Source organism: Cervus canadensis, chromosome 17 (genome assembly GCF_019320065.1).
Source record: "Cervus canadensis isolate Bull #8, Minnesota chromosome 17, ASM1932006v1, whole genome shotgun sequence".
Lineage (NCBI taxonomy): Eukaryota > Metazoa > Chordata > Mammalia > Artiodactyla > Cervidae > Cervus > Cervus canadensis.
Genome location: NC_057402.1, coordinates 4,846,808 through 4,870,877, shown reverse-complemented (window position 1 = coordinate 4,870,877; position 24,070 = coordinate 4,846,808). Strand labels below are relative to the sequence as shown.

Here is a 24,070-nt window from a genome sequence, read left to right as displayed (position 1 = left end):
AGAGAAGCCTGCACAGCAGTGAAGACCCAGCCAGCCAAAAATAAATAATTTTAAAGAATAAAAACTATAAAGAAACATGCATCATTGGGGAAGGCAGCCATGGCAAAGGCCATGGAGCCCCAATTGTGGTTGGAAGCACAGAGCGAGGAGGGGCTCAGCTGGCGGGGCAGGGTGGGCAGGGGTGTGGGACGGCTCCAAGGGGGTGGTGTGTGTGGGAAGGGTACTCCAGGAAGAGGGTGACTGCTGATACAAAGAAGTGGGGGGGCACTATCCAGTGTAACCAAGTCTTGAGAGCCTGGATGTGTTAGGTCTTGAGAAGAGACCCCTGAGCGTCTGAGTGATGAGAGAGAGCTAGAAGGTGAGACCTACTGAGTGCACCTTGAACAATCAGCCTTGGGCCTGATTGGAGACTGTCCAGCCACTTAGGTGATGGGAAGAGGGTCGCTGTGGTCTGCCATGGGGCTGCTTTTTCAGAATAGGGAAACATCCTCAATACCAGGAATACGGAGTGGATTTGGCGTGATGAGTCAGCACCACCATCTCCGTGAAGTTGTCTCACCTTCGTGCCAGGTGCACCCTCGTTCCAGCTTATCCTACACGTGGGAAAAACAGTCCTGAGAAGCCCAGGGCCCAGCCACACTGGCCATCCCACACTTCGGTCTGACAATCCTATCTTCAGTGATGGGGCTTAGGAAGAGCCAATAGGACCAGTCCTGACTCCCAAACATAGACGTGTTTGTTTGGTTAAGTATCTGTATCCAAAATACTTCATGTTTGGCACATGGTAGGCACTTAGATATCTGTTTACAAATGAGTCTCAGACCTTCACAGTTTACAAACACTTTAACTTATAGTTTCTAGTTTCTTTGTCAACTTTTCTTTTGTAGATTTCTTTTTTTTTTTTTAACCACTAAAATAATTTTATTGGGGTATAGTTGATTTACCATGTTAGTTTCAGATATACAGTAAACTGAATCAGTTATACATACAAACACATTGGAATCCTCTTCTCTTACAGGCTATTACAGAGGACTGAATTTCCTGTGCTATACAGGTCTTTATTAGTTATCTATTTTTTTTTTTTTTTTTTAGTTCTACCAGTTTACTGCTACCAACCCATCTCACACATGCTCAGTCATGTAACCCCATGGACTGCAGCCTGCCAGGCTCCTCTGTCCATGGACTTTTCCAGGCAAGAACACTGGAGTGGGTTGCCATCTCCTTCTCCAACTTTTGTAGATTTCTAAAGTGCATGCAGAAGTGGAGAGAGACGAGTAAGTGTTGACAAGGACACAAAGTGATCGGAGCCCTCACACACCGATGATGGGAATGTAAAGTCGTGCCATTTTGGAAAACAGTCTGGTAGTTCCTGGAAAAGTTAAACATAGAATTACCATGTGATCCAGCAATTCCACTCCTAGGTATGTACCTAGGAGAAATGAAAACATATGTCCACAAGAACACATGCAGTCCTTCCAGGGTGTCTGTCCCTCAGGGGCTTTGTTCCAGGACCCCCGAGGACACCAAAATCTGAGGATGCTCAAGTCTCTTGTATGAAAAGAAGGGTGAAGTCAGCCCTCTGTGTCCTCAGGATATGTGTGCACACATTTTCGTAGCAGTATTATCGATCCTAAAGGAAATCGACCATGAATATTCATTGGAAGGACTGCTGCTGAAGCTGAAGCTCCAGTACTTTGGCCACTTGATGCAAAGAGTGGACTCATGGGAAAAGGCCTTGATGCTAGGAAAGACTGAAGGCAAAAGGAGAAGGGGGCAGCAGAGGATGAGATGGTTAGACAGCATCACCAACTCAATGGACACGAATCTGGGCAAACTGCAGGAGATAGTGAAAGACAGGAGAGCCTGCAGTCCACAGAGTCACAAAGAGTCGGACACAACTTAGAGACTGAACAGCAATTATTCATAAAAGCCAAAGGGTGGAGACAAACCAAATGTCCATCAACTGATGAACGGAAAATAAATATTCCATTGCAATGGAATATTATTGCCATAGAAAGGAATGAAGTACTGATTCACACTATAATATGAATGTACCTTGAAAACTATGCCAAGTGAAAGAAATCAGTCACGAAGGGCCACATTATTCCATGATCTCACTCATGTGAAATGTCCAGAATAGGCAAATCCACAGAGACAGAATGTAGCTGCATGGTTGGCCAGCGACCTTGGGGAAGAGACATGGAGAGTGAAAATACTAAAAGTCAGTGAACTAAAATAAATAAATAAATAAAAGTCAGGGAACTGTACATGTTTGAAAATTTTTGGCTGTGCAGGCTTTTTGTTGTATGATTCCATTTATTTGTTAAAATTTAAAAAAAAAATTTTTTTTGCCTGTGTTGCACAGTTTGCAGATCTTAGTTTCCCAACCAGGAATTGAACCCCAGGCCACAACAGCAAAAGAGCTGAGTCGTAATCACTGGACTAGCAGGGAATTGCCATGTATGATTCCACTTGATATGAGGTATCAAGAGGAGTCAAATTCATAGACACACAGTACAAGGGTGATTGCCAGGGGCTGGGGGAGGGGGAGTTGGTATTTAATGCGGACAGAGTTTCAGCTGGGGATGATGGAAAAGTTCTAGAGATGGATGGTAGTGCTTGGGGGCACAATGATGTAATTGTACTTGATTCCACGACCTGTACACTTAAAAATGATTGTTGTTCAGTTGCTGAGTCATGTCCGACTCTTTGTGACCCCATGGACCGCAGCACACCAGGCCTCTTTGTCCTTCACCATCTCTTGGAGCTTGCTCAAACTCATGTCTATTGAGTCGGTGATACCCTCCAACCATCTCATCCTCTGTCGTCCGCTTCTCCTCCCGCCTTCAATCTTTCCCAGCATCAGGGTCTTTTCTAATGAGTCAGCTCTTTGCATCAAAGTACTGGACTTTCAGCTTCAGCATCAGTCCTTCCAATGAATATTTAGGACTGATCTTCATTAGGATGGACTGGTTGGATTTCCTTGCAGCCCAAGGGGCCTCTCAAGAGTCTTCTGCAACACCACAGTTCAAAGCCTCAATTCTTCGGCACTCAACCTTCTTCATGGTCCAATTGTCACATCCATTTAAAAATGGTTAAAATGGTGACATTTATGTCACATCTATTTTCACACACGAAGCGGAGGGAACTTTTGTGAGCCGCTACATTCCCGTCAGCCAGTGTCAACAATTATCGTTACAGATCTCACTTGAGTTTGGAATCTTCTTTTTTATCTATAATTTTATTTACTTATGACTGCTCTGGGCCTTCATTAGGCTTTTCTCTAGTTGTGGCGAGCTGGGGCTCCTGTTCAGTCGCATGGCATTGGCTCCGCAGTGCAGTGGCTTCTTGTTTCAGAACACGGCTCTAGGGCACACGGGCTTCAGTAATTGTGGTGCGTGGGTTTCGTTGCGCCTCAGCATGTGGGATCCTCCCATATCAGGGATCAGACCCGTGCCTCCTGCACTGGCAGGCAGATTCTTTACCACTGAACCACCAGGGAAGCCCTGGAATCTTCTAAGGATCATTATTCATCCCTTTGACAGATGAGGCCACGGCAGCTCCGAGTGGTCCTGGGTAAGAGGGGGGTGCCATGAATGGACCGTGTCTGCCACTACTCACTGCTTAGTGGGTTGTCCACAGACCCATGATTTTTTTCCCACACCAGCTTTCCATTCAATGATCCCATTCAAAGTGTGTGATTGATGGCACCTGATCCTCTCCCCGTCTGGCCTCAGTTTACCCTGCACCCTCCCCCTTTGACGCATTTCTCACCACTGTCCTGCAATGACTAGTCTGCAGTCCATCTTCCTGCCTCTCCAGTGCCTGTTGGCCGTGAAGGTTAAGTGTGTATCCAGTTTGTCCACTGTCAGCCCAGTGCCCCTGATATATATTTGTGGACTGAATAATTGGTGCACACAACTGGTACTTCCCCCTTTCCAGTGGGGATGGCAAATTGTTTAAACAATTGTATAATTTGGGAAGATGTTCATCCCTTTTCTAAGCCTTCAAGATCTTCTCGAACCTTTGAAAGTGTGATAGCAGGTTACTCTTCTATAGGAAGGAACATTCCAGGAAGCAGGGCTCTTTGTGAGTCATGGTGTATTAATAGCACCATCAAAGTCTGAACAAAGATCCTGTGACGCTGTTTCGGCTCCAAGGAGCTGAGCATATTTTCTGCCAAGTGTATATGTCTGCTTAGAACATAATCACCTCCTTATGAAAGTACTTTAAAGCCTCGACACTTGATCAGTGAAAGTTCTAGAACTTTAAACATGGCCCAAAATGCACTGTTTTTTTTTTAATTCCAAGGGAAAAAATAAAAAGAACGAATCAGAGTGAAAAAATTGATGTCAGCTCTCCACCTTTTAAAAAGTTGAATGGATAGGGAATTCCCTGGCCGTCCAGTGGTTAGGACGCTGTTCTCACACAGCTGAGGGCTTGGGTTCAATCCCTGTTTGGAGAGCTAAAAGATCCCACATCCCACAAGCAGCGAGGTGCGGCAAAAAAAAAAAAAGGCTGGACGGATGAAGCCAATCAAACACTTCACATCTGAACTCCATTCACTGTGCATGGAACCCCATGCGCCCATCATTGTTCCCATCAGCCAAGTGGTCGAGGCCAGTCCTGCCCACACTCCGTACAACCCGCTTCTGTCCCCCACCCAGGCTTTCTGAAGCAGTTTCTGAATTTCATTGAATCATTTCATCTGTAAGTATTTCATCTTTTCCTTAACATTTCTTTGTAATTCAAACAGACTCAAGGTGCTTGGCACTACAATTTAAAATGCAAAATTAAAAACTAGACAGGATGGGACGTCCCTGGTGTTGCAGTGGGTAAGAATCCACCTGCTAATGCAGGGGGGTATGGGTTTGATCCCTGGTCGGGGGAGACTCCACATGCCACGGAGCAACTAAGCGCCGTGTGCCCGTAACTACTGAGCCTGGGCCCCAGAGCCCGGGCCCGCGGGAGACACCACGCAGGGAGAGCCGGCGCCCCGGGCCGAGGGGCCGCCCTGCCCACCGCCGCTAGAGAAAAGCCTGCGCCGCAAGGACCACCCAGCGCAGCCAGAAATGAAATAAATAATAAACACAGATTCAAAAAATAGGGCAGGATGTTCATTTTTACCACCTGAATCTAACACCATCCTGGAGGTTTCAGCTAGGAAAGGTAGTCAAGATAAAAAGCACCCTGACTAGACAGATAGTAAAAGTGATCTCTGTTGATGACATGATCGTCTACATGGAAACCTGTAAGGAACACACACACACACTCTCACACTCACTCATACACACACTCACTCACACACACAGAGTGGACTATTACTCGGCCATAAAAAAGAGTGAAATACTGCCATTTGTGGGTAATGTGGAATATTGTGCTTAATGAAATAGTCCAGAAAAACAGAGACAAATATCATGTGTATATGAAATCTAAAAAAATACTACTAATGAATGTATATACAAAACAGAAACAGATTCACAGGCATAGAAACCAAATTAGTAGTTACCAAAGGGTAGAGGGAAGGGGGAAGGATGAATTAGCAGTATGGGATTAACAAACTACTATGTATAAAATAGATAAGCAAGAAGGATTTACTGTATAGCATGAGTAACTAAACCCATTATCTTGTAAATAACCTACAATGGAATATAATCTGTAAAAATACGGAATCACTGTCACCGGAAATTAAATACAACATTGTAAATCAACTATATTTCAATTAAAAAAATTAGTGACTGTGCAGCTAATATTTGTGGCATATTAATTTGGTAATTCCTTTCATCATTCACTGAAAAAAAACACTTTTGAGCAGTTGTTGTGCTGTGCATATAACCACTATCCCCAATAAAAAGAAATGCAAGGAGGCAAAGTGGTCGTCTGAGGAGGCTTTACACATAGCTGAGGAAAGAAGAGAAGTGAAAGGCAAGTGAGAAATTAAAAGTAAACCCAACTGAATGCAGAGTTCCAGAGAATAGCTAGGAGAGATGAGAAAGCTTTCTTAAATGAACAATGCAAAGAAATAGAGGAAAACAATAGAATGGAGAAGACTAGAGATCTCTTCAAGAAAATTAGAGATTTCAAGGGAATATTTCATGCAAGGATGGACACTATAAAGGACAGAAATGGTAAGGATTTAACAGAAGCAGAAGAGATTAAGAGGTGGCAATTATACACAGAATTATACTAAAAAAAATAAAAATCTTAATGATCCAGATAACCATGATGATGTAGTCACTCACCTAGAGCTAGACATCCTGGAGTGTGAAGTCAAGTGGCCCTAAGAAGCATCTCTATGAACAAAGCTAGGGGAGGTGATGGAATTCCAGCTGAGCTATTTCAACTCCTAAAAGATGATGCTGTTAAAGTGCTGCACTCAATATGTCAGCAACTCAGCAGTGGCCACAGGACTGGAAAAGGTCAGTTTTCACTCCAATCCCAAAGAAGGGCAATCCCAAAGAATGTTCAGACTACCGCACAATTGCACTCATTTCACATGCTAGCAAGGTAATGCTCAAAATCCTTCAAGTCAGGCTTCAGCAGTACATGAACCGAGAACTTCCAGATGTATAACCTGGATTTAGAAAAGGCAGAGGAACCAGAGATCAAACTGCCAACATCTGTTGGATCATTGAAAAAGCAGAGGAATTCCAGAAAAAATCTGGAACACCAGACAACCTTACCTGTCTCCTGAGAAACCTGTATGTTGCTCAAAAAGCAACAGTTAGAACCAGACATGGAACAATGGACTGGTTCCAAATTGGGAAAGGAGTACGTCAAGGCTGTATATTGTCACCCTGCTTACTTAACTTATATACAGAGTACATCATGTGAAATGCCAGGCTGGATGAATCACAAGCTGGAATCAAAATTTCCAGGAGAAATATCAACAACTTCAGATGTGCAAATGATACCATTTAATGGCAGATAGTGAAGAACAGGGAAACCTGGCATGTGCTGCACTCCAAGTGGTCTGAAGAGGATGGGACTTAGCGACTGAACAACGAGTACATGGCGGAGCGTAGGACTGAAAGTTCCTTGGCTCACAGGGTGACAGACAGTCTAGCGAACCAGGTAGAAATCAATAGGCAGCTTGATTATACCGTACAGGCTGGTCTGGCCCGCTGTGGGTGGGAGTGCAGAGAAATGGCTCCTACCCAAGACTTTCAGGTCAAGGAAGGCTTCCTGGAGGAGGTGCCAAACTAAGAGGAAGAGGATAAAAAGTCAGGGGTGGGGGCAAGGAGATGGAAGCCTTTCCAGCAGAAGTCGGAGCCCGGGGTGGTTGGGAGGGAGGGGTCTCGGTAACTTCCGGCATCTGGAAGGAGAGGTGGGGGCAGGCGTGGTTTTTAGGTCTGGATGCCGCCGGCAGGGAACGTGGGGTTACGGTTTGAGGGTCTTCTCCGGGCACTGGGGAGTCACTCAAGGTTTTGCGGCAAAATTGTGTCCGCGAGTGGAGCCGGGATGGGGGCGCCTAGTGCAGCGGGGTCACAGGAGCTTCGCGAAGGGGCCGCGGGGTCGAACCGCCGGAGCGCGGGGGCCGCGGGCGGGTGGAGAGCCGCGGCATGCGTTGTCATGGAGATGCCTGTGACGTCACACCTGTCGGGCCGCAAGACCCTCCTTCTCGACCCAGTGGATGGTCACACTGGGAACAAAATGGACATGCCATTCAGAAGGTAGGCCCGCAGTGACAGGCCTGTGCCCTGCGACCCCAGCTGCTCTGAATAAACAGCACCCCGGTGCCCACCTCACCTGAGCGACCTCACCCCGGCCCTCACTTTAGTAAACAGTCCGCCCCCTCGGAGTCACCCTGGGGAGCCAGTTCCTCGCTGCGCCTGGAGCCGCACGGGGCGCTGCGGACCTCGGGCAGGTGGGCGCAGGTGTGCGGCCACGGGCGCCGCCAGATGCTCCCGCCCCGCACGTGGCGCCTTTCCCGCGCGCAGGGGGGCCATTAAAGCCGCGCGGGCCGCCTTAGGTCGCGGGGGGCCTCAAGAGGCCCCAGCGGCCAGGAGGGGCCCGAGGCGGCAGAGCCCGGACCCTGCGTAGGCTCCCTGCCCTGTGGGCGGAGGACCGCCAGCCCCGGGGAAGGGGTGGCCCCTGCCGTGTGGGAGTGAAGAGAGCCTTCCCCCGTGGTGGGGCCCCTGACTCATGGCTGAAGAAGCCCGGCCAGCACTTTGGGGCATCTCTGGTATGAGGAGTGAGGATGGTTCCTCCTCCCTGGGACCGGGGTCCCTGCCTCGGAGAGAGCCCCCTTTCTTTCACCCTTAAGGAGAAATATCTGTTGAAGCAAAGCGAAGTGAAAGTCACTCAGTGTCGCTCTGCGACCCCACGGACTAGACCATCCACGGAATTCTCCAGGCCAGGATACTGGAGTGGGTGGCCTTTCCCCTCGCCAGGGGATCTTCCCAACCCAGGGATCGAACCCAGGTCTCCTGCATTGCGGGTGGATTCTTTACCAGCTGAGCCACAAGGGAAGCCCAAGAATACTGGAGTGGGTAGCCTATCCCTTCTCTAGGGGATCTTCCCGACCCAGGAATCGAACCAGGGTCTCCTGCCTTGCAGGCGGATCCTTTTCCAACTGAGCTATGCTGTCCTCCCCCTACTCCCCTGCCGGGGCCGGTGAGGGCTGAGGTACGGCCATCCTCAGGCGTGGAGTGAGGGCTTGAGAAGGGGCGCGGCTCCCCGCCAAGGTGGGGTGGCCTGGGCCAGTCCTGACCAGGTGAGAGTGGGAGGGTGACCCTGCCACCTCCTGGGACCTCTAGCAGCCTGGAAATTCCCCTGCCCCAAACCCACAGGAGAATTCTGAGACACCTAGGAATTTACTTGAAGCAGGAGACGTGGGTTCCATCCCAGGGTTGGGAAGGTCCGATGGAGGAGGCAATGGCAACCCACTCCAGTCTTCTTGCCTGGGAAGTCCCATGAATAGAGGAGCCTGGCGGGCTACAATCCATGGGGTCGAAAAGACTGACTATACAACAACATGACTTAGTGACTGAACAACAATAAAATTAATGTCTGTGTGGCAAATTGCCCAGTATTTTTTCAAAATAAAATATTATTCTAACCTGTAGTTCCCCCTACACAAATCAATTTAAAATAAGAAAACCTCAGATGGTCTCTGGCTTTTATGTGGGTTCCTTCAGCCTGAACGGGATTTCTTCTGTTTTGGGTGCAGAACTGGGTGACCTTGATGGATCCTGAGAGGAGCCTGGGAGCTCTGGAGAGGCCGACCTACACACACAAGGTACCATGAGATGTGGCCGCCTCTGAAACTGCCTCTCCCTTTAAAGCTTGGTCAGCACTGTCTTGAAGTGGAGTTGTAAGTTTTGATCTGTTGTTCAGACAGGAGATTGCAAAATGAAAAAAAGAAAAAATCCACTGTCATTTTAAAAAACTTTATCTCAGAATAATGGTACCCAGAAGTGTCTGATCAAAGTAATACCAAGTATGGTATGAACGGGTTCATCTGAAAAGTTAACGCTGGAGGGCTTCCCTGGTGGCCCAGTGGTGAAGAACCCACCTGTCAGTGCAGGAGACACAGGTTCAGTCCCTGCTCTGGGAAGATTCCACGCGCTGCTCAACAGCCGAGCCCCTGAGCCACAGTTCCCGAGCCTTTGCTCTAGGGTCCGGAAGCTGCGACTACCGAAGCCCGAATACCCTAGAACCTGCACTTCACAAGAGAAGCCAGCTCAATGAGAAGCCCGTGTACTGCAGCTAGAGAGTAGCCTATGCTCTGCTCGCTGCAACTAGAGAAAAGCCTGAGCAGCAAAGAAGACCCAGCACACCCATAAATAAATAAATAAAAACAGTTAACACTAGAGAAAGAAAACAGAAGAAACTTTCCCTGTAGTTTGTGCATGAAGATACAGATTTTATTGTCCCCTGCCTCTGCCAAGAACCTGACCGAATATACTAGGCAGAACGTAACTCTTTGGGGTGTGCATTCTTCCTTTCTTTATTTTAAGCCAGGGATCAAACCCAGGCCTCCTGTAGAGGAAGCAAGGAGTCTTAACCACTGGACTGCCAGGGAAGTTCCGGAGGGTTCCAGGAGGTGCAGGGGGTAATGTTCAGCCTTCTGGCCTGCCGTTAGCTTATTACACTTGAACAGTATTTCCCGAGCACCTGCTGTGGTGCAGGGGGTGGAAGTTGAGCTTGTGAAGGTGTCCTTGGAAGATGTACACACCCAGGATTGTTTCTGGTCAGAGTGTGTGTGTGTGTGCAGGAGTTTATCTTTAGAAATTTGACCTTCAAAGACTTCTTGCTCTCTCGGGTTCCCAGTCCAGGAAAGGTGCTCAGATATTCGAAACTTGACCCAGATCTTGGTTTCACGTGGGCAGAGACATAAAGACCCCGCATACTGTGAAACGACAGACCATTTCCATGCTGCCTTAGAAACCACTTTTGGGGGAAGAGGAGCTTGGGAAATCTTTCAGGGCAAATTTTATTGCAAGGAAAAGACGCCTGTTTTGAACTGCTGGTTAGTTTTTGAATATTGTTAAGGGAGAGCTTTTTGAGTGTGTTTTTCTTTTAAAGCGGAAATGCAAAAGTGAGTAAAGCATGGAGGCCAACTTAGAGATGCCCAGTTCTGCACCCCAGACCGCTTGGTCCCCAGCGTGCCTCGTCCGTGGGGCCCTGTGGAAGCTGGGGGCGATGCGGTTCACGATGTTTTCTCTCCTTCTTGGCGGATTTTGAGAGCAGACTGGCTGAGCCCCTCTTTGGCCAAAGACCACTTTGCCTCTCTGTTCTCTTCTTCAGACCAGCGTTGCTTCCTCCCAACTCTGCTCGCAGAAGCCGGCCGTCTGGCTTCGCCTCCACCTTCTGTCTGCAGCCTCTGCTCCCGGACTCCTGTCTGCAGGCTGCTCCCGGACTCCAGGTAGGAACCTTCACAGGGGGCTCCAGTTCGGAGGCTGGCCTGTTCCTCTGGGCGCTCCTTGTAAGCGAAAGACTAGGGGGTCCAGGAAGGGTCCAGGAAGGGAGGAGGAGGGAGCCGACTAACCTGGGCTGCAGAGAGAAGGCCACCCCAGGCTCTGGGGCTTTGGACTGTTTGGGGAAGGCCCCTATCTTTTCCCTCTTTCTGCCTAGTGAACAGGCGTTTAAAAAATCATGTCTGTGCTGGGGCTTCGTTGCTGCGTATGGGTTTTCTCTTGTTTCGATGAGCAGGGGCTACTCTTGAGTTGTGGCTCATGGGCACTCACTGCAGTGGGTGTCTCACTGTGGAGCACCAGCCCTGGCGCATGGGCTGTAGTCGTTACGGCATGATGGCTTAGTTGTTCCGAGGCATGTGGGATCTTATGTCCTACGTGTGCCCCACATTGGCATTCAGATTCTTAACCACTGGACCACAAGGGACACATCAGCAGGCATTTTCTTTTTTTTTTTTTCATTTATTTTTATTAGTTGGAGGCTAATTACTTTACAATATTGTAGTGGGTTTTGTCATACATTGACATGAATCAGCCATGGATTTACATGTATTCCCCATCCCGATCCCCCCTCCCACCTCCCTCTCTACCCGATCCATCTGGGTCTTCCCAGTGCACCAGGCCCAAGCACTTGTCTCATGAATCCAACCTGGGCTGGTGATCTGTTTCCCCATAGATAATATACATGTTTCGATGCTGTTCTCTCGAAACAGCTCACCCTCGCCTTCTCCCACAGAGTCCAAAAGTCTGTTCTGTACATCTGTGTCTCTCTTTCTGTTTTGCATACAGGGTTATCATTACCATCTTTCTAAATTCCATATATATGCGTTAGCATACTGTATTGGTGTTTTTCTTTCTGGCTTACTTCACTCTGTATAATGGGCTCCAGTTTCATCCATCTCATTAGAACTGATTCAAATGAATACTTTTTAATGGCTGAGTAATATTCCATGGTGTATATGTACCACAGCTTCCTTATCCATTCATCTGCTGATGGGCATCTAGGTTGCTTCCATGTCCTGGCATTTTCTTTAAAACCCAAGTATAGTTGATTTATGGGCTTCGCAGGTGGTGCTATGTGGTAAAGAACCCCCCTGCCAATGCAGGAGACATAAGAAACCTGGGTTCGATCCCTGGGTTGGGAAGAGCCCCTGGAGGAGGGCATGGCAACCCATGTATTCTTGCCTGGAGTATCCCCATGGACAGAGGAGTCTGGCGGGCTACAGTCCCTGAGGTCGCAAAGAGTCAGACACGACTGAAGTGACTTAGCATGCATGCATATCTTATATTTCTTGGGGGTTCTCAGTCCCTTTGCTGGATCTCCAGGTTGGGAAACCTGTTGTCGGCCCTAGAACTTTTGCAAAAGTGCGAGAACTTCTTTGCTATAATTATGCTCCAGTTTGTGGGTCGTCTGCTCGGCGGCTCTACAGCAGGGCTAATGGCAACCTCCTCCAAGAGGACTCATGCCACAAGCCATGCGTTCCAGGGCTGCCGCAGCCAGAGCCCCTGTCCCTGCCGCAGGCCACTGCCGACCTGTGCCTCCACAGGAGACCCCCAGACACTCAAAGGCAGGTCTGCCTCAGTCTCTTGTAGGGGTCACTGCTCCTTTCTCTGGGTCCTGGTGCACACAAGGGTTTTGCTTGTGGCCTCTAAGCATCTCTGGTGGGTATGAAGTTTGATTCTAAACACGATTTTGCCCTTCCTACCATCTTGAAAAACATCTATTTCTGCTTCATTAACTATGTCAAAACCTTTGACTGTGTGGATCACAGCAGACTGGAAAATTCTTCAAGAGATGGGACTACCAGACTGCCTTACCTGCCTCCTGAGAAATCTGTATGCAGGTCAAGAAGCAACAGTTAGAACTAGACATGGACCGACAGACTGGTTCCAAATTGGGAAAGGAGTACGTCAAGGCTGTATGTTGTCACCCTGCTTATTTAACTTATATGCAGAGTACATCATGAGAAACGCTGGGCTGGATGAAGCGCAAGCTGGAATCACGATTGCTGGGAGAAGTATCAGTAACCTCAGATATGGAGATGACACCACCCTCATGGCAGAAAGAGAAGAGGAACTAAAGAGCCTCTTGATGAAAGTGAAAGAGGAGAGTGAAAAAGCTGGCTTAAAACTCAACATTGAAAAAATGAAGATCATGGCATCCAGTCCCATCACTTCATGGCAAATAGATGGGGAAACAATGGAAACAGTGAGAGACTATTTTGGGGGGCTCTAAAATCACTGCAGATGGGGATTGCAGCCATGAAATTAAAAGATGCTCCTTGGAAGAAAAGCTATGACCAACATAGACAGCATATTAAGAAGCAGAGAGTTGTTATTTTGCCAACAAAGGTCCGTCTAGTCAAAGCTGTGGTTTTTCCAGCAGTGATGTATAGATGTGAGAATTGGGCCATAAAGCTGAGTGCCAAAGAATTGATGCTTTCAAACTGTGGTGCTGGAAAAAACTCTTGAGAAACTCTTGGACTGCAAGGAGAGCAAACCAGTCAATCCTAAAGGAAATCAGTTGTGAATATTCATTGGAAGAACTGATGCTGAAGCTGAAGCTCCAATACTTTGGCCACCTGATGTGAAGAACTGACTCATTGGAAAAGACCCTGATACTGGGAAAGATTGAAGGCAGGAGGAGAAGGGGACGACAGAGGATGAGATGGTTGGGTGGCATCACTGACTCAATGGACATGAGTTTGAGCAAGCTCTGGGAGATGGTGAAGGACAGGGAAGGCCTGGCATGCTGCAGTCTATGGGGTCGCAAAGAGTTGGACATGACTGAGTGACAGAACAACATCTGTTACATTCAAAGCTCCTCATTTATCCCTCCCTCTTCCCCTTTGGTAACCGTAGGGGTTACCTGTTTTCTGGGTCTTCTGAGTCTATGGGTCTGTTTCCGTTTTGTATGTGAGTCGGGAGAAGCCACATTATTTTTTTATTGGCTTGCTTCGTGGCTTGTGCGATCTTGGTTCCCCAACCAAGGATCGAACCTGGAACCCAGCAGTGCTGGTGCCAAGTCCTAACCACTGGACTGCCAGGGATTCCAAGGAGCAGCTCCTTTAGACGTCTGAAGTCCTGCAGCCAGGTTGGTAGCAGACTGGGTTTTGGGCCCAGGAAGCATGGTCCCAGGCCCAGCAGCTCTTCAGCTTCCAGGAGAATCTTTTTGGTTTCTGGCTTAGGGGTCCGGGAGGATGGTGGAGCCCCTTTAGGTTCAGTGGAGTGATGTGTGTGGTTTACCCCGGGAACACTCACAGAGCACTGGCCAGTGCTCTGCTCCGGGCCAGGCCTGGGGGACACAGCTGTGGACACAGCAGTGAAAAGCCCGGGCGAGTGTGAGTTGGTTGAAGGGACAGACAAGGAGGATACAGAGAATGTTAGAGATGAGGACCAGGGAGACAAGTGTAGCCTGCGTGTGAGCGAGAGGATTGGCGGTGAAGGTGGGGAAGATGAACTCGCAGGAGATAAGGCGTCTCTACCAAGAACTGGTGCCTTCGAACTGTGGTGCTGGAGAAGACTCTCGAGAGTCCTTTGGAAGCAAGGAGATCCAACCCGTCCATCAACTCTAACTGTTCACTGGAAGGACTGATGCTGAAGCTGAAGCTCCAGTACTTTGGCCGCCTGATGAGAAGAGCTGACTCACCGGAAAAAAACTTTGTTGCTGGGAAAGATTGAGGGCAGAAAGAGAAGGGGGCCACCAGATAAGATGGTTAGATAGCATCACCAACTCAATGGATATGAGTTTGACCAAAGTCTGGGGGATAGTGGAAGACAGAGGAGCCTGGTGTGCTGCCATTCAAGGGGTCGGACAGGACTTAGCGCCTGAATAACCCGGGAGATGGTGAAGGACAGGGAAGCCTGGTGGACTGCAGTCTTTGGGGTTGCAGAGTCCAACGTGACTGAGTGACTGAACTACAAAAGATAGGATGGAAGGGAGGGGCCGGTCAGATGCAGGTCGAGGGGGGCTGAGCCCTGGGGGTGGGAGCGCCCTCCGGTGGGCGCTGCAAGAAGGCTGGGTACAGGGGCAGGGCTTGGGCTTTCTCTGTAGCAGGGCATCGCTCTGGGCTGAGGATGGGGCAGGGCTAGGCGAGTGTGGGGGTGCGGATGGTGGTGAGGGGGTTGGAGGGGCTTGGGGGTGGGTAGGCCAGTGAGGAGACACAGAGGAGAGTGGCTGGGTCAGGGAAGTGGGGGCAGTGGCCGAATTCTGGGCTCACGGGAAGCACATTCCGTGTGGTTGCTCACTGAATGTGGGGCTTGGGAGAAAGGAGTCGTCATATGATGGGAAGGTTGTTGTAGCTTCCCCAAGCTGGGAGGACCCCGGTGGGGCCATTCTGGGGAAAGATCAGCCATTTGATCTTGGCCGAGTCAATTTGGAAGAACCTATTAGAGACCCTAGAGCAGGCTGGGCGTTAGGGCCCGGAGGAGTGGTGCGGGCGATGGACGGTGCGGGGAGTGGCCTGTGGGTGCGGCCTGTGTGTGTGGGCACAGGTGTGTGTGCATGTATGCGTGTGCAGACGCAGGTGTGTGCAGCGGGCAGATGCCGGGTGGGCAGGGACACTCAGGGTGAGAGCTTCCTGGACAGGACTTGCAGGTGGCGATTGTGTGGCTGGCGCTCAGACAGAAGGTCACTTCTAACTCTTCCTCAGGAAGTGTCTGGAGAGAAAGCCCGCGAACATCTCCCGGAGGGGGGGCCCCCCTGAGTTGTCAGCTGGGTTAGGTTGTGGTCTCTCAGCAGAGGCGGGAAGAGGGGAGGGTGGCTGCAGAGAGGCCCCAGGAGCGGAGGTGCTGCTCGGCGGCTGAGATGGGCTTGGGATCCTGGGGCAGAGCCCCCTCCCGGATGGAGCAAGGAGGGCGGGGTGGGCAGGCCCCAGCCCCACTTTGACCTTGACTCGGAAGAAGGGTCCAGGAGTGGCCAGGAAGGACTGCAGGGTGTGTGTAACCGGGTGGCTTCAATAATAATAGGTTTGGTTTCAAAGAATTCTCCAGTAGATCTGCATGATAAGGGCTTTTTAATGTAACCTGTGAGGGCGTACGGGGGGGGGGGGGTGGAGGGGAGAGTCCTGGGGTGTTAGGAATTTCCGTCTTTGCTCTGCTGGAGAAGCTTCTGGGCCAGGGAGTAGGGGGCCGGCCCTGAGACCTTGGGGCCCAGGACATCCCCCTGAAGCTTCTGGGCCAGGGAGTAGGGGGCCGGCCCTGAGACCTTGGGGCCCAGGACATCCCCCTGAAGCTTCTGGGCCAGGGAGTAGGGGGCCGGCCCTGAGACCTTGGGGCCCAGGACATCCCCCTGGTGACATATTGTGTGTGTGTGTGTGTGTGTGTGTGTGTGTGTGTGTGTGTGTGTGTGTGCGCGATCCAAGGCTGATGAGTGGGAAGATTATTTCAACCATTCTGGGGAAGGGGCAGAGATTTCCAGGAACTGGGCCACCACCCACTTTTTGGTCTTTGATGGTTGGAACGGTCCTGGCATCTCTGGGTGTGTCATCTAGCTTGAGCACGCACAGAGGATCAAGGTCTAGTGGAAGTTGAATTGATTCTATTTGATTCTAATCAGTTTCTGTTATACCCTCAGGCAATGTCATTCTTTCAAAGGTTGTGTTCTGCCCCCACCCTCCTGTTTCACCTTGGCCTAGAGAGGGTGTCTGACTCTTTCTGACCCCATGGACTGTAGCCCGCCAGGCTCCTCTGTCCATGAGACTCTCCAGACAAGAATACTGGAATGGGTTACCATGTCCTCCTCCAGGGGATGTTCCCGACCCGGGGATCAAACTCACATCTCTTATGTCTCCTTCATTGGCAGGCGGGTTCTTTACCCCTAGTGCCACCTGGGAAGCCCATAGAGAGTCCTAAGTAACTCACAGGGTGTATTCTTTTGGAAATCAAAATTAATTTGGGTTGGTTCTGTTAGAGGAGCCAGCTGAAGTTCCAGCCAAAAAACAAAAAAAAAAAAAAATGAAGTTCCAGCCAAAGTCAAAACAAAATAAATGATGTAGTCTTTATTACAACCCAAGTATAGATGCTGGGAAAGATTGAAGGCGGGAGGAGAAGGGGATGACAGAGGATGAGATGGTTGAATGGCATCACTGACTCGATGGACATGAGTTTGAGCAAATTCCGGGCGTTGGTGATGGACAGGGAAGCCTGGCATGCTGCAGTCCATGGGGCCACAAAGAGTCGGACACAACTGAACTGACTGAAGTACAGAAGAGTCTCAATACTCTTGAGAGTTCCTGGGAAGCTTGGAGGTGAAACCACTTAATCCTGAAGGAAATCAACCCTGAATATTCACTGGAAGGACTGATGCTGAAGCTGAGGCTCCAATACTTTGGCCACCTGATGCGAATAGCTGACTGATTGGAAAAGACCCTGATGCTGGGAAAGATTGAAGGCAGGAGGAGAAGGAGGCAACAGGTGAGCTGGTTGGATGGCATCACCGACTTAATGGACATGAGCTTGAGCAAACTCTGGGAGACGGTGAAGAATGGAGAAGCTGGGCCTGATGCAGTCCATGGGGTCTCAAAGAGCTGGATGCAACTGAACGACAACAAATATAGAATGAAATGAGTCCGTGCTGATATGAATTAATGATTGAACAAATCAATCGTTCATTCGCTCAGTCGTGTCCTACTCTTTGCGACCACATGGACGGCAGCACGCAGAACTTCCCTGTCCTTCACCATCTCCTGCAGTTGGTTCAGACTCCTGTCCATTGAGTGGGTGATGCCAAACAATGAACAAATCAACAGGTGGGAGAAAAACCACCCCAGCCAAGAAATTTAGGCAGCTGCTTCCCTCCAAGGGTGCTGGCCTAACCCTCCGCAAGTGAGTGGGTGCTGCATAGAGGGATGTCTTTCCAAAGAGGGCAGGATGGAGGGGGAGGTGAGACCAGGTCCCTGTCCGGTAGGGAAGCCTGTGGGGCATGGCCTCAGCAGGATGGGACACGCCAGGGTGACGGCTGCTCCCGTGACGCCCTCGACAGGAGAAGGTGCCTCACCTCCGGTGGTCCTGTTGCAGGAAGGGGGACCCCTTCCAGGGCCCAAAACTGGGCTCTTGTCTAACACTCGGAAATGAATTGTCCGAGGAGACACATGCTGACAAAGCAAGAGATTTTATTGGGAAAGGGCACCTGGGTGGAGAGCAGGAGGGTAAGGGAACCCAGGAGAACTGCTCTGCCGCCTGGCTCTCAGTCTTGGGTTTTATGGTGATGGGATTAGTTTCCAGGTGGTCTTTGGCCAATCATTCTAATTCAGAGTCTTTCATGGTGGCGCACGCATCGCTCAGCCAAGATGGATGTTAGCAAGAGGGATTCTGGGAAATGGGCGGATACGCGGTGTCTCCTCTCGATCTTTCCCGAACTCTTCCGGCTGGTGGTGGCCTATTAGTTCCGTATTCCTTATCAGGATCTCCTGTCATAAAACAACTCATGCAAACGGTTACTATGGTGCCTGGCCAGGGTGGGCGGTTTCAATCAGTGTGCTTCCCCTAACAGTCCTCCACTCCCGGGGCCCCGCGTGTGCACGGGAGAGCAGGGGCGGATCCCCCTGAGGGACAGCCCACCAGGACGGTCAGGGTCATCAACGGCAGGGGCGTCCGAGACACTCACGGCCAAGAGGAGCCTCGGGAGACATGAACTAAATGTGATGGGGCGTCCTGGGTGGGATCCTGGGACAGAAAAACGACTTTGGGGAAAATTAATGATATCCGAATTTATGGACTTAATACAAAAAAGAAAAAAAAGATTTTTGGATCTTACCAGGAGCTTTTCTAGCCTTTAAAATGCGAATAGAGGGACTTCCCTGGTAGCGTAGCACAGAGGTTAGGAATCTGCCCGCCAGGGCAGGGGACACGGGTTCCATCCCTGGTCTGGGAGGATTCCATGTGCCAAGGGGCAGCTGAGCCCGTGTGTTGCAGCTACTGAAGTCTGTGCCCTAGAGCCTGAGCTCCCCGAGAAGCCGCCGCAATGAGAAGCCGGGGCGTGACAAGGAGGAGTAGCCCCTGCTTGTCGCAACTAGAGAAAGCCCTCGTGTAGCAACGAAGAAGACCAAGCACAGCCTTTTTAAAAAGAAAGAAAGTAATTTAAAAATAAAAAGAATGAGGGGGCTTCCCTGTCTGTACTTCTGTTGCAGGGGGGTCCAGTTCGATCCCTGGTTGGGGAACCAAGATCCCGCAAGCCATGTGGCATGGGCAAAAAATAAACCAATAAAAATAAGTAAGCATCTTTAAAAAAATAAAACGCTAACGCATATGGTGCTTTAGGGTCTGATTTGTAGCTTTTGCTGTTTCTGCCTCAGAACTGGTGTTCCAGGGAGTCCACTGTGGGGACCCCTGAGTGGGCCACGCATGGCGCCCTGGGTGGCGGGTGGTGTGTGTCTGTAAGGGACGTGTCTCCTGCAGGGTCTAGGGCGCCGGCCCCCGGGATTCTGGAGGGAAGCGAGTGACATGAAACAGCACGGAGGTGTGTGGTCTCTCCTCTTGGTAAGTCGCGCTGTGATCTGTCTTTTGTTTTCAGTGGACGTTTTCTCTGCTCTTCTTGGGCTGCATGGTTTTTAAAAAAATTGTCAAATGCTTTTGACGACCTAGTGCCTCTCGGGGAGGGAGTGCTCTCTGGGCTTGTCACCTTGGGCGAGTCTGTCCACAGTATCTGGGCTTATTTTTCTCATCTGTTAAACCAAAGCGGGGAGGACACGGGAGCTGGATGCGTGACCCCCGTCCCTGCTCCAGCCTAGAACTTTCAGTGTCAAGGACGTGTGACTTCACCCGTGACTTCTACACGACCGGGTGTCCGGGTGCGAAGGGGCTTTCCCCGAACCAAGGCGCTGCTTGTGCGCGGCCCTCCCAGGCCACCAGCTGCCTGTGGCTTTCCTTTTAGTTAAAAAACTTTTTGAAAACTCCCTAGGTTTGTTTTGCTGAGCTATCACTCACAGTCACAGTCACCCCTTTGGGCACAGAGTCCTGACTTGTGACAACTGCATTAGCCCAGTGGAGACCAACAGCTCTGGGGCTCCAGAAAGTTCCCTACACTCCACGCCCCGGTGGTCAGCCCGCCCCCACCCCTCCAACCACTGACCTGTGCCTTGTCCCCGATGCTCTGCAGTTAAGTGAAAGGTCCACCCCCCGGCCCCCGAGCCATGGCTGGTCTGCGGAACGGCCATCGCAGCTGCATCCGGGCTGCGTTCACAGCCAGCACCAGGGCCGGCTTCCAGAAGAGGCAGAGAAACAGGCTCCATCGCCTCAAGGTACCCCTCCCCTCTTGGTGGGGTGGGGACACGTGGTGGGGAGGGTGGAGGGGGCTGGAGGCCAGGGCAGACTGGGACCCCCGGAGAGAGCAGGAGCCCTTGCCAGGACCCCACCCCCTTCTCGGAATTAGTCTTCTCTGCGGTTCCTGGTGTCAGCTTCTCAGGTCTTCTCTCTCTCCCCCACAACTAGCGATGTTCAAATTCCTGTCCTTTGAGAGTCTGTCTTTTGATGAAGAACAAGAGTTGCTTTTACTGGTAGCCTGGTGTTAGAGGGGAAGGTTCTGGAATATGGGATACCAGCCTTGGGTTCTTCCCAGGGATCCTGAACAAGGCCTGGCCCCCCTGTGTGGGCCTCGGCTTCTGTGTCTACAAAGGGAGGGTTTGGGGTGGATGACCTAGAACCTTCTACTGTCTTCTGGCTTTGGGTCCAGCACACGTGCCGGGTGCTCTGTAGACTCGGGGGTCCTTCCCGGTGCGATGGTGGGCGATTGAACCTGGCTGTCTCCCGGTCGCATTCCTGGTTCTGCTTTCCCCTCTTGAGTGGCCCAGGTTTGCATCTTAAGTCCTACAAACACACTCTTGAAGGGGTCCCTGCCTGTGCTCAGCTTCCTGGGAGTGGGCCACCGTCCACGAGTGTGGGCAGGGCAGGACCGCTGGCTGGGGCAGTGAGCCCCTGGATCCTTGCCCCTGAACTTGAATCTGCTGTCTGCCCTCCTTCATAGAGAGGATGACCCAAACCCTTTGCTTTTCCAGGCCAGTCACAGGAAGAATCATCTGGACTTTGTTGAAGGCATCTGGAGAGAGGTACGTCCCCGAACAAGGCAGCCAGCAGCCGCTCCTGTCTCTGGGGATGGTTGGGGGCCCCCTCAAGTCCAAGTTCCCAGAGGCCAGGCCGAGGGCAGCCTTGCAGGCAGACCTTCCTCAAGAGGGCAGTCGCAGGCCTGCTCCGAGAACTCTGCCCAGCCCAGTGGTGTGGCTACATTTTAGAAAAAGCTTCACTGTGACATTTACATTGGTTGTTCATTCCTCTTCCCAATTTTTTAAAGAACAAAAGGCTTCAGGTAGTTTACCTGGAAGATAGATTGACGAGACCATGGGTTTGCAATTAGTCAATCTCAAAATGAATCTCAGTCAAATTAAATTCACTCTCACGGATCACACAGGTGTAGTAGGTAACCGTGGCCTCCTGGTGGTTTAAGACGCCAGGTGCCCCTGGAGAACAGGGCAGGCGTGCTGCTAAATCCTTCTACCCCGAACCAGTGACTGGAGGGCCTGGCCGGGCGTTTCTTGGTTTGCCAGGAAAGATTCTGTGGGCTTATGAGGCCCACATGAGGCCCTCATCAGCACCCCCGACCCCACACCCAGGGGGGCTCTGGGCTGGGGCCTCTCGGGGACACTCACTGCTCTGCTGGGGGTGGGGTCACAAGAGCGAGTGTCTGCTTTGTGAATTCCAGCAATTCTGGCCAGTTTCTGGATCTGCAATGGTTACGGCTGCTGGTAGATTACGGTGTTTACGTTCATTTTCTCCTTCTGGAATAAATGAACGTCAGCTGTCCAAAGAGCAAGTGAGCTTTCTCGGGAGTTGTCACCACCCAAGGGAAAGGGCCCCAGGGGGGTCCCCTGCTGACTCGGGCCTGGGGTCCCTCTGTGCGTGTGACCGAGGCCGCGGGTCAGCGGGGAGGACGTGCTCATAGGGCGAGTCGTGCGGATCAGCCTGCTGGTTTTCGGGTGGAGCCCATCTGGAAAGGTCTCCGTGCAGCAGGGGGTGGTCCCTGGTCGTGGGCACCTGGGCTTTCCGTAGAGACCGTTCCAGCCAGAGCCCCGGGACAGGAGTGAACGAGTAAGGAACAGGACCTTTCGGTCCCAGGTGGTGTGAGGAGGGTCCAGAAAGCTCTGCACCCCCGTTGGCAGCGGTAGAGGTGGGGGGTGGGGCGTTTGGCTGCCCTGGGGTGTCGCCTGCCCCTGAGGGGCCCATGGCCGGCCTTCGAGAACCACCCCGGGCACCTTGGAAATAGTGAATGTTTTAGAGACTCATTTCCACCTCCTCGGGCGCCTTGGGTGGCCCCGTGTGTCGGGGGTGGGCGCTGAGGCTCCACAGCCTGCCCAGGTCAGGGGCCCGGGGCGGCCCGAGCGAGGCCATCACCGGGGTCAGAGCAGGAAAATGAGCTCAGACTGAGGTGGTGGACAGGGGCTGCCAGAGCTGGAAGGAAGGCTTTAAACGATGGGGCTCGGGCTGGGACACCCCCACAGTGGGGCACCCTCGGGCTTTTAGGAGGCTTATTTATCAAATGTGTTAACAAGTATTTATTTATGTGGCTGCCCTGGGTCTTAGTTGCGGCATGCGGGGTCTTTCGTGGTGACATGTGAACGCTTATGTGGCTCACGGGATCTAGTTTCCCGACCAGGGATTGAACCTGGGCCCCCTGCATTGGGAGCACGGAGTCTTGGCTACTGGACCACCCGGGAAGTCCTTATCAAACGCGTTTAAAAAATAATTTAAAACATGTTTTTGCCTGTGCTGGGTCTTCGTTGCCGCACGCATGCTCTCTCCGGGTGTGGGGAGCGGGGGCGGCTCACTGCAGTGGTTTCTCCTGTTGCGGAGCCTGGGCCTCAGGGCCCAGGGTCTTCTGCCCTAGTTTTGCTGCTGCTCGACATGTGAATCTTCCCGGACCAGGGATCAAACCCACGTCTCTTGCCTTGGCAATTGGCTTCTTGACCAACTGAGCCCCCAGGGAAGCCCTTATCAAAGGCATTTTTGAAGATTTATTTGCAGGGCAGATTGTGCAAACTTTGCCAAGGTCCATGACGGAAGAAACTGTGCGTGTAAGGCGTGTATTCTCCGTGATTCACCCGCTCGCCGGCTCAGAAACCCTTTTGTTGTCAGCTTTTAGATCCTTACGACGCTGACTGGGAAGAGGCCCGTGGTCACGCCTCCTGTCATTTCAACGGCTGCTCCCTGGGTGCTGTGAACTGTGACGGGCCTCTGCACACGCTCAAGTCCAGGGGTCCAGGGGACGTGAGCTTAGAAGACCCCCTCTCGGCGAACCTTCCACTCCTGGTCCTGACAGCCACCGGCTGGGCCCCAGCAGCCCCGGAGGGCAGCGATGTGGACATGCAACCCGCGGAGGCTGGTGGCCTAGAGGCGCGGGGGCAGATGGCCCGGCTGCCTGGACCCCCGGAGGACACGGGGATGATGGAGGAGGACCGGGGCTCCCCTGAGGCTGGCAGACCCCAGGGCAGGGCCAGAGGGTCACGGCCGCCCCCCAGACTCGGGACTGAGAGGGACAGGGGGCCCAAGCTCATCCTCTCCAAGAGGAAACTGGAACTTTTACTCGCAGAGCCGGAGAAGAGTAAGCGAAAGAAGCAGTATGTGGCCTAGATCAAGTGAGCGGGGTGATCGGTAACGATGGGCCAGGGCCTCGGAGGTGAGGACGACGTTGATGAGCATAAAAAAAGAGCTTCCATGAAACACGTGGCTCCTTTTGTGTCTTCTTGTAAGGTTCGAACAACAGAAATGTATCATCGAGTTTCGGGGAACTGATGGTCTGCAATGATGCGGGTGTGTTAGTCATTTATGTGATAAATATGTAGGTGTTAGGCATTTATGTTGTAAATAACGCCTCTGGGCCTCTCCGCTGAGAGGGTTTCCAGCTCAGGAAAAGGGCCCACCTGTCTGTCAGAGAATTCCCTTACTTTTAGCAAATACGCCTGTATTTTTTTTAAACCTTGACTCGGAGGCTGGGGCCTGTGGTCCTCTAGCCCACCTCCGTCCGTCCTGGCTGTGACTGTTTACCCCAGAGCTCCTCACGCGCGGCTGCCTCTGCAGGGCTCGGCTCCCGGGGTCGCTGAGAACAGCTGCAACACGGGGGGGCGTTCAGTGGGGGTGGAGGCAAGGCCGCAGGAGGGATTCTC

General features: G+C 51.5%; 1 protein-coding gene across 1 annotated transcript; it reads left to right on the top strand.

Annotated features, from left to right (window-relative positions):
* Positions 1–7,574: 7,574 nt before the first annotated feature.
* On the top strand, positions 7,575–23,686 carry LOC122419679. The gene is made up of 7 exons (XM_043434439.1): positions 7,575–7,673; positions 9,173–9,241; positions 10,753–10,870; positions 19,317–19,397; positions 20,017–20,158; positions 20,912–20,962; positions 23,043–23,686. The coding sequence occupies exons 5-7, from the start codon at positions 20,051–20,053 to the stop codon at positions 23,535–23,537; spliced, it is 654 nt and encodes a 217-aa protein (XP_043290374.1). The 5' UTR covers positions 7,575–7,673; positions 9,173–9,241; positions 10,753–10,870; positions 19,317–19,397; positions 20,017–20,050; the 3' UTR covers positions 23,538–23,686.
* Positions 23,687–24,070: the final 384 nt, after the last annotated feature.

Coding starts and splice junctions, on each gene's coding strand:
- LOC122419679 (XM_043434439.1), top strand. CDS start 20,051: ATGGCTGGTCTGCGGAACGGCCATCGCAGCTGCATCCGGGCTGCGTTC. Junction 20,159..20,911: donor ACAGGCTCCATCGCCTCAAG/GTACCCCTCCCC, acceptor TTGCTTTTCCAG/GCCAGTCACAGGAAGAATCA. Junction 20,963..23,042: donor TTGAAGGCATCTGGAGAGAG/GTACGTCCCCGA, acceptor TTTTGTTGTCAG/CTTTTAGATCCTTACGACGC.